At 43.0% G+C, this 10,299-nt stretch overlaps 1 protein-coding gene across 1 annotated transcript in view; it reads right to left on the reverse strand.

Annotated features, from left to right (window-relative positions):
* Positions 1-3,169: 3,169 nt before the first annotated feature.
* COL20A1 (collagen, type XX, alpha 1) overlaps positions 3,170-10,299 on the reverse strand; it is a 46,185-nt gene continuing 39,055 nt past the window's right edge. Inside the window, exons 32-40 of the mRNA XM_008941603.1 lie at positions 10,265-10,296; positions 9,871-9,924; positions 8,417-8,488; positions 7,827-7,862; positions 6,293-6,359; positions 5,800-5,988; positions 4,419-4,496; positions 3,471-3,626; positions 3,170-3,186 (exon numbers count right to left, since the gene is read on the reverse strand). Of these exons, the coding sequence (XP_008939851.1) occupies positions 3,170-3,186; positions 3,471-3,626; positions 4,419-4,496; positions 5,800-5,988; positions 6,293-6,359; positions 7,827-7,862; positions 8,417-8,488; positions 9,871-9,924; positions 10,265-10,296 (701 nt within the window). The remainder of the gene's footprint in view (positions 3,187-3,470; positions 3,627-4,418; positions 4,497-5,799; positions 5,989-6,292; positions 6,360-7,826; positions 7,863-8,416; positions 8,489-9,870; positions 9,925-10,264; positions 10,297-10,299) is intronic.

The following is a 10,299-nucleotide window of genomic DNA, read 5'->3' on the forward strand; positions in this document are numbered from 1 at the left end:
TCGTGTTTCCCCTACAAGCTCTTCCTTCTGGCTCCCATTCGCTGGGTCATCTTCCTAGCCACAGGGCACACAAGATGATCTATGTCATCACCAGTTCCCCAGTATTTTCAGGACTATTTTCCACAAAATCATCTCATTCTGCAGTGAGCCAGCCCACACAGCTTGATTCACCTCCCTTTTGGGTAAGTTTCTCCCTAGACTTTTATCAAGAAACTGGATTCGAGGAAATCCACTTGTATAGAGACAGGCAGGTAGAAGATGCACGTGTGGGATGTAGGATTCACCCACAGGAGTCAGGAAAACCCCCCTGTGACAGCCCCACTTGCCCTGCATAAGTTTCTCTCTAGACATTTAACAAGAAACTGGATTCAAGGAAAACTACTTGTATAGAGACAGACAGGTAGAAAGATGCACATGTGGGATGTAGGATTCACCTACAGGAGTCATGAAAATCCCCCTGTGACAGCCCCACTTGCCCTGCTAGCCCCTGTGTGCTCTTCCTCACTGCAGGGATGTCCATTTATGAGACTTTTCATCCCTTCCCAGGAGGTTTTCTTTGTTTCCAGCCCTTTAAATCTGGTCAAGCCAAGATGCTGAGCCCTGAGAAAGCCTTTTCAGAGCTGCTTGTTAGCAACGTTGCTGGTTAGTCCTCTGTGCTTATTGCAGCTTACTCCTGAGACCAATTTAATACCTTAAAATGATGCTTATAGCAAAAAGAAATCTGTGTCTGAAAGGTCTTCAGCTTCTGCCAGGATCCAGCTGCACTGGGTGAGTCAAACTCTGCAGCAGGGATAAAAAAATCCAAATTTATCACAGTTTCAAGACTGGAAGATGGAAGTTTTAAAGAAACTAAGGTACAACATCACAGTATCTGTTGTGTGGAAAAGTCTCTGTGACAGAGATTACTTAGGGGCAGTAATAAAAATGAGGAAATCAGGATAAAGGATTTTAATAAGGACCAAACAAAAGGGGAGGTCAATAGGTATCAGCTTGCAAAAGTGAAGAAATGAAGGAATTTGTGGGATTTCATCTTAAATTTATGAACTGAGTCAAGTTTATCCAGAAAACTGCTTTAAATTGAAAGAAAAACCTAATATCCAAGCTTGTATCTTTAGCTATTAAAGCTCTGAGAACAAAGTCCCTACTAAGGAAAGCTCTGGAAGAGAATTTTTTTTAACCACATTCATCAAGGTGATGAATTGGGCCATAAAAGCACAAAGTATGCTAAAGAACAGCAGAAGAGGGAAAACACCAGGTTGTGTTCAGCAAAGTGTGGGATATTAATGTGCACAAATGGCTGGGATCCAGTTTTGTTCAAGTCTGACCCTTCGTGTTGTATCTGACTTTATCAGACCATATTTTTATCAAAGCAAACGTGGCTTGAAGTTCCACCAAAAGGAATAAAACCATCCTGGATGCAATTTTAGTTGCGGTTCGTTTTCAGAACATCTTCATGTTTCAGAGACTATGGAAAACAGATCCCACTCTGCTGGGTCCTTGCAGCTCCTCTGACCTCTCCTTTTTCTTCTGGCTGGAGCTTTGTCTGCAGCAACACTTCCTCTAAGCTAAAAAGACTCCTATTTTATATGTCAAAGAAAGTCTGGAAAGCTCCAAAGAGAATAGAAATGGGTTTTTTTTCTATCAGAGTGGGGTTTCTAGGCATTTTCTCTACATTTTCCAAAGGGAATATATGTCATACTGAAAACATTAAATCCTGGCAGTTTCTGGAGGATGAACATACATGAAGCCAAGGAGTTGATTAAATACTTACAGGATGTAGTATTTTTCTTTTTTTTAATGTGGCTTTTATTGTAGGGTGACTCCTAAACAAGTCTGACATGTCCAAATGTTCCTTTAGCAAAATTTCTTAATTCTATAGGATATTTTTTTCTGTAATGACAAGCAGAAATAATGTTTGGATTCTTTGTCTAAACAACCTGATTTTCTTAAGGTAGATCTCTTTCTTTTTGGCATTTTTGTGCCAATCTACTGCCTGAATGTGGATGTAGCTGCAGAAACTCCACATCCAAACTAAGCACACAGGAATATACACGATGCTCCATTTTTTTTTTTTGCCTCTAAACATCTTTGAAAAAAAAAATCTGTGCTGATGCTTTTTGCTCCACTCTGGAACTAAAAATGAAAAGTTTGGTTGCTCCAGGTTGAAATCACAGCTCAGGGACAATTGTTTCTGAAGCAGGGGCAGTTGGCAAGCAGTGTAACCAAGCACAGCCCAAAGTAGGGGTTGCAAAAGGAGGAGGTTCATCTTTATCAACATAAATCTGATTTTTATCAGTTTTTATCTGTTTTATCAGCATAAAACCCCTCTCTGTAGGGTATGTTCCAGTGGATTTGGGTCTTTGGGTACGAGGTGTTGTTTTCTCTGTGTTGGGGCCCTGGAATAACAGGTGACAAAAATAAAGCACAAGTAGACAAAGAGGCAAAAAAATGAGCTGTTATTTCTGAGCATTTCAATACATTATTTCTTTTTCTTAGGAGTCTGTCAGCCTGCACCTCGGCCTGTGTCTTGGGCTTGCTGAAAAACAAAGGTGTGACTCATCTGAATGCAGGCTGCTTTCGTGACTTTAGTGGTTGGTTGTCTTGTCCATACAGAAATGATGGGACATGAAAAAATCCCCACAAATCACACATTTGCTCTTCAGATTGCTGCTTCTCTTGGAGGCCTTGGAGCCCAGAGGTTTCCAGAGCAAAGCAATGACTCTTCAGCTGCCTCCACACCGGCTGTCAGGGGATGAAATCTGTGTGTGGAAAGATGAGGCCACTGAGCAAATGAATAAATCAATGTTAAGTACTCAGAAGGGTGGCATAGAATTCATTCTTTTCCCTTGTAAATCTTTCTTTTGGGGTCAGTGATTTTATTCATTGCTCAGGACTTTGTGCAGCTGAGCCTCCATGAAGTGTCTGTGTAGGAACTGTTGTTTGTTCCTCTCAACCCACCACAGAAACACCCCTGGGGGCATTAAGAACTGAAGATATCCCCATGATCCTTCCACATGCTCTACTACTGCTGCAGTTACATGTTAATCTACGAAGGATGGCTGAGGGGAAGTCAACTGAAGTGGCTTTTATCCATAGGAACCACACGTGAATCATCCTGGCTGCTTTGCAGAGGAGGTTCTTGCAGGACTGACAATGCCTGAAGGGTGAACTAAGGTCTCTGTCTAGCTTAAGAGAAGTAAACAGAGAATCAGAGAATCACTCTGGTTGGAAAGGACCTCTAGGATCATCAAGTCCAACCTTCATCCCAATGTTTCCCTAACCACTAGACCAGAACCTCAAGTGCTGCATCTACTTATTTTTTGAACCCCTCCAGGGATGGTGACTCCACCACCTCCTTGGGCAGCCCATTCCAGTGCCTATTTCTCTCATTGAAGAAATTCTTCCCAATATCCAGGAAGAGAGACCAGCTATAAACCCACAACTTTCACACTGAGATAATCAGGACTTACCTCTTCTACCTGCCTCATAACATCCAGAGATATCACAACCCCCTGGATATCCAGACTGCCCAGGCTGCCCTCTGACACCAGGAAAACCTGGAGGTCCAGCATTTCCAGGGTAACCCTTCGGACCTGGTTTCCCCAGCACAATTTCTCCTGGTGGGCCTGAAGAAGGAGAAACACTGTAAGAGGTAGTACATCCACTTTAGCTGCTTCAGTGTAAAACCTCTTCTACATTTTCTCCATCCTACATGGTGGTTAATTTTCTGGCCACTGTTTCCTCATTTTAGTGGAAAACTAGGGCTTCCTAATTGGAAGAATGTCTTCTGAATCCAGGTAACTAGAATGCTTATTCTTGAACTTAAGGTTTGGTTAAAAATGAAGTCGGGTTATCAGAATCCAAAGTTCATCCCCATGTCGAGGCAGAAAAACACCTAAACCTCAGGATCCACCCCAGAGTCATTGTTCTTTGTGTCTTTACACCTCAACTATAAAAATTTAAAGAGAAGAATATGTTTGACCACAGTCTCTTGATAATTTCTGGTTCGTTACGTCAGTGGCAAACCTCCCACGGATTGCATGGAACAGGGGTCAGGATGGAGGAGTACACTAAATCCTGAGAGATTACTCAAGCCCCCATGTATTTCAGGAGCTGGATTTTCAGAGTTCCCATTCTCTGAGCATCTGGCCTTGCATGCAAAAAGGCACCAAAACTAAAACTCCCTGGATGTGTCTCAGGTCCTCAAAATACGTCATCATCTTGGAATGGGCACCAAAGTGAAGAAGCTGCCTAGAGCAGTCTCTTCCTTAGCAAAGAGGAGCCATCCAGGATGCTGCCAGCCTGGTGGGAAGGTCCTTCTGCCCCACCACAGTGGCTGAATGATGCTTTGAATCTGGCAGCTGGTGAGCTCCAGATGGCCTCACTGGGTCAGTACAAAGAGGTTGCATTCACTCTACCTGTTCTGCCTCTGGGTCCTTGGACCCCTTCTTCACTGGCTCCAGATGTCCCTTTTTCTCCTTTGGGCCCTGGGGCACCTAATCACAGAGAAGAGAGAAGTGTGACTTCACTGCATTCTGCATTTCACCCCAATTAATGCTCCTGCAGTCTCCCCACCAGGCTTGTAGATGTTTAAGTGGAGTCCCAGCCCTTGGCAACACTGAGGAATATCTGTCTTTTACTTCTCTCTGGGCACCTACTCCCTTTTCCAGAGTGACCATTTGCCTGTGACCACCAGAAATCCAACTCCCAGCTTTTGGGAAACATCAAGAATTGCTTTTTTCTTGCACATCAAAAAGCTCAGGCCAAATCTCAAAATCAGTTTTCAGCCTGATATGGGTGAAAATGGAGAAATTTCTGTCTCACAAAGAAATTCATAGCACTGGTGGCAGTGCACTGGCCCATGTGAAGTCCACTCCCAGGCTCTTCACATGGATCAAAGCACAAAGCTGAGCTGTCTCTTCGACTGGATTCTGGTAACTCAGGATTGCTGTTTGCACATGAAATTGCTCATGAAACCAGCACGTGGTGAGCTCTGCCTTCTCCCATCTCCTCACTCAACAGGCTGGAAACTTCTGCAGGTCATTACTTCCTTTTTCTCTTAAGGGACATTTGGATAAGCTCTGCAGATCTCAGTTAAGACTGAAGAGTGTCAGAGAGAGGAGTCAAACAGAAGGTCTGTCCTTACTTAGAGGTGTTGGGCCACTGCTGAAGTCAACCTTTTCCATTTTATTTTGACAGGCAATTGCTCGAGCCACTGACAAACATTCTCTGCAAATCTGAGCAAAATGTGTTCCCACCATTGGCTCGTTGATGTGCAATAGCAGATGCCACTTCCTGAGATTACCTTGATCTAGTCTTTTAGTCATGTGTGAGGCTTTTGTTGTTGGAACTACTGCTCTAGAGACCTACTTCCACTTTCAATATTACTTCAGTTGTCTTAGCCCTTCCTTCCATGCTTCCCAAGAGTCATTTCTGCCCTGAGGTGAGCTGTTCCCCCACCATATGTTCATCCAAATGGCTGTTTCATTTGCCCTTCTTTGGGGAAAGCCTCCTGCCCTCTAAAATTCAACTCTCCATCCCCCAAAATCTACACATGGTAGCAAACTGGCCTTCTCCTCAAAGTAGAGCTTGCAAAAGGAATGGGCTGCATCTTTCTCCCTACTCTTTGAGCTATCTAACTTGGTTTTCTCTTCCTAGTTGAGAGAAGTCCAAAAGGAAAATAGTGATGAGATTGAGATGAGATGATTATCTTTATAGTGCTGCTTTGGGGCACCAGAAATGTTGAGTTAATATATCAAAGATCTAGTCAAAAATGCTTATGAACACTTCTGTCCATACCTCTTTCCCCAGGGTACCCATCTTTGCCTGGCTGTCCAGGGTTGCCATTTTCTCCTCTTTCTCCATTGCTCCCAGGAGGACCTGGAGGACCTGGTGGTCCTGGTTCTCCTGGTTTTAACTTTTCTTCCCAAACAGGAACTGGCTTCCTTGAATGTTCATGAATGAACGAGTCAAATTTCAACACATGAGCTGAGAAGGTAAGACAGAAAATTACTGTTTTCTTGGCTGGGAGATTCAGAGAAGAGACAAAATCAAAGCATGTTGTCTAAAAAGGTACTTAAAATGATCAGCTAGTGCCAAAAAGCTGCCAGTCCAAGTACTAGCTGATCATTTTAAGTACCTTTTTAGACAACATGCTTTGATTTTGTCTCATCTGACACAGGATGGAGGAGCTCCTTGGGTTGCTACAGCTTCATGCTTTCTCCTCTCTGGTTTTGCTCACCAGTGCTGGAGATGTGTGAGCACGCTGGGGAGCTGGGTTGGTTATACTCACTTTGAATCATCCTCTCACAAGCCTGGCTAACGAGCTGGTAAATTGTGGCCAAGGACTGTGGTTCCCCCTGAAGTGAAATATTTTTATTTTTAATTAAAACAAAGAACAGAAAAAAGGAGGTATTAATAATTTTTTTAAAGATTGATATAATAATGTATGACAGCTTTCTACCTGTCCTTTTGGTCAGCTTGAGTTTCAGAGGCATTAATTACTGTGAAATGCAGCTTTATTTATCACAAATCTCCAAAGCCATAAAATTGCAGTTGGGAAACATCAAGAATTGCTTTTGCACATCAAAAAGCCCAGACCAAATCTCAATAATTACCAAAGCTACTAAATAAGGATGAGGAGATTTCACTCTCAAATTTTATCAGGAAAGATTCTAAGTCTGTAAGTTAATATTCTGTGATATGTAAGACATTTAATACGATCAGATATTACAATGTCCTATCTTTGTCTGAATCTTTTATGAATATTTTTATTGTTACTGTATTCTGAATAAGTCGTATGGGAGGAGTCCTTTAGAAAGTTCCAGTAAAGTAGGGAAAAGTGATAAAAATACAAAAAGCTCCTTAAAAATAGACAATAACTCTATCTGTGAAAATTCATAACATTCTGCATACTCCCAAAACCTTTTAGAAAATACACATCTCTGGCTGAATCACTGCAGATTACCCAGACTTAATAAAAGATCAAGACTTAGCACAACACCTAAGAGAAAAAGAAAAGTTCCACTGGAAAAAAAAAAATATGTAGAAAAGGAAAAGCTGGTGGGAATGGAAGGAGAATATCATTAAAAATTATAACACTGAGGCATTAATAAAGAGCAGCTCAGTGAAGCCAACTGCTTTTGGTGCTTCCTTCTCAGCAAAGAATGGATTTTCAGTTGGAGTTTCTTCCTCGTTACTACAATGGATCCTAAGGAGCTCCTGATAGCTGCAGGGTTGTTTTTACTCCACCAGGATAGCCAGTGCATGAGGGAGGTGATTCTCCTCCTCTGCTCCACTCTTATGAGAGCCCACCTGCAGTAGGCTGAGAAAGTTGGGCTTGTTCAGCCTGGAGAAGAGAAGGCTCCAGGGACACCTTCTTGTGGCCTTCAGCATCTGAAGGGAGCCTACAAGAAAGCTGGGGAGGGATTTTGTAATTTGGATTAGAAATGAGGATGAAGTTCATCACTTTGAGGGTGGTGAGACCTTGGCACAGGTTGCCCAGGGAAGCTGTAGATGCTCCATCACTGGAGATGTTCAAGACCACATTGGATGGGGCTTTGAGCAACCTAGTCTAGCTGGAGATGTCCCTGTCTGTGGCAGGGTGATTTGGACTAGATGATCTTTAAGGTCCCTTCCAACCCAAACCATTCTAGTTTTATGTGATTCTGTGATGGAAAGGTGACAAGCTGTAGGTACATGAAGTTATTCAACCCTTGAAAGGTTTGGGTTGTACTTGCAAGCATAGCTTGTAAAGCAGGTTACCACATCCACTCCTTTGAGTGTAGGATACAGAGGCAGCATTGCCTAGCACCAGGAAAACTCACTTTCTCTCCTCTTTCTCCTTTTGGACCCGGCAGCCCCTATGGGAAAGGAAAAAAAAAAAAAAGAAAATTCTAGGAAAAGGAAGAGCAGAAGAAAACAAAATAATGTGAGTTGTGGGCACATAGGGCACAACGTTTGTTTCCCACATTCCTGTCATTTCCTTGACCTCATGACAGTGACTAGAAGAGCTTCAAACTCATAGGAATATTTTGGCTTCTTTGTTTTTAAGGAAAAAGAAAAATAAAGCAGCAGCTGGAGCAGTGGCACAGAGCATTATCAACAGGGATGCAGAAATTCCTCAGATCCAATCTTAGGACAGATATCCCAACTTTACTCCAGTCTTATGCCAGCAATTTGTTTGGATGCTGGATTTTGTGTGGGTTGTGAATCTAAAGAGAACGAATGGATGTGGGATTTGTTAAATGCTTTATCATCAGTTAAGTAGCCTGAGTTTTCCATATCCAGACATCTCCTTGAGAAGGATGTGTGTGAATTAAAACTCCTCTTTAGGAGAGCTGCTGGGGGAATAGCTTCTTTCCACTCAATTATTCCATGTTTTGGTCTTCTTTGAAACCCAAAAGGATAAACTTACTGTTGGCCCAACATCACCTGGAGGTCCCTTCTCTCCACTGCTGCCTTGGGATCCTGCTACTCCTTGGAAACCCTGCAGACATTAATTACAAGAGACAGATAAAATTCCACTCACCTGCCTAACTTTCTTCTTCTGTTCAAAGCTGACATCTCCCTCCAGCTCCAGGGACATCAGCAGTTTGAGCTTAGAGGACTTTTCCAAGGACATTTGTAGCCTTAAGGTTTCTGCCAGTACCTCACCCAGCCAGGAGTCCAACGTTCAGGGTATATTGTGTGTGAGTCATGGTCACATCATTTCCCATTACTGTCTCAATTAGGGTCAAGCCAACAAATCTGAGTGCTGCCAATGAACCACGATGTGGTTTTTACCCTCCAGGCTTTAGATGCTGCATTACATATTCAGATTTAGGCATAGCCTAGGGCATAACCCTCTTCTTCAGCTTCCCAATACCATGCTGTTGTTATCTTTTTCCTTTAAGACCTGTGTTTGCCTCTAATAGTTTACAACAGTAGCAGCAGCTTAGAGAGGGAAGTGTCTTCTTCAGTCATCTCCTCTTTGTGAGGTTTCTATGTCTTTGGAGTCATAAAGGGAAGAAAAAAACAAGACCAAGGCAACCAGTAGAAATACTTTCTTTTATAATTTTCCAGTGATTATGTTTCAGCTGAATAGAGATTAACAATTCTTCTGATTGGTGAACATTAAGGAAGTCTTCAAGGCAGCCCCAGAGCAGCTTTCAGAGCCTGCTGTGAAGGCTGCAGTGCTCTCCTTGTATTTAGGAAGCTAAGGTTCAACCCTGTTGGCTCCACGTCTTCTCAGGATGAGCAAGTCAAAATTATGAGCTAAATTCAGCCTTAGATCCCATAAAAACCTAACTTTAAAGTAACTACTGTGGGGTCTAACACAAAGACAGCATTGACCAATCTCCATCTTACTCCATTCATGACTCCCAAATTCCTTATAACTCAGCAGTGAAAATCAGTAACTATCAGGTCCACTGCCCACCATCTAACCCCAAACTGAGTTCATATAAAATTTAGTTTATATATTTAGCTATATCTAAGTACAGCCCTGGCAGCAGGTATTGGAAATGTGGGGGGAAACCTTTCACACCTGCTTGCATCTTCCAGCTCCTGCTTTCAGTCTAACAAGACCATATACCTCAAACTCAACCAACAGCTGAAAACCAGTAGCACCAGGAAGGCAAAAAACAGCAAAACAAGCATCTCCTTGATGGGTCAAAGATTCCCCAAAACTTATCAGAAGAAGCCAAGGTTGGTTTTCCTAAACTGACAGTGGCAGGGAAGTGGAGAGCTGCACAATGAGCCAGGTATTCCTCGTGATACCCCAAAAAGGGGCTTTGCCCTGACACCTCTGGGTGACAGCTAGCCAGCAGGAAGCACAAGCCTCTGCCAAGGAAGAGATTTTGATAGATATCACTCCTAGCAAGTACTCACCCTTGGTCCAGGAGGTCCTGGAGGCCCAGCTGTGCCTTCTAGTCCCCTCACCCCCTGCAAAGCCAAATCCAGACAGTTATTAACAAGAGGATTCAAAAAAAAAGCTAATAAACAGTGAGGTGGTTTTCCCATATGCTGCTTTTAACAGGAGCTTGCTAAGAATTGGTAAAAAATACAGCTGCCAAGCAGGCAAGAATGGTGGCACCTGGTCAAATTCAACCAAACCTGAGAGGACACCATTTTATTCTGTCCCACACCCCTCTGGCTTTGTGAAAAGACCATTCACTTATGCACTGGGTGCTTTAGCTGAGATGGGTGTTTCAAGTCTCTGCTGCTACACTCCCAGCAGAATTTAGGCACCCGTGCATGAAAACTCAGGGGTGAGGTATTTTACCTTTGCACCTTGAAGGCCATCCTTTCCTGGAGCTC

Source organism: Merops nubicus, unplaced genomic scaffold (assembly GCF_000691845.1).
Source record: "Merops nubicus isolate BGI_N331 unplaced genomic scaffold, ASM69184v1 scaffold15535, whole genome shotgun sequence".
NCBI classification, from domain to species: Eukaryota; Metazoa; Chordata; class Aves; order Coraciiformes; family Meropidae; genus Merops; species Merops nubicus.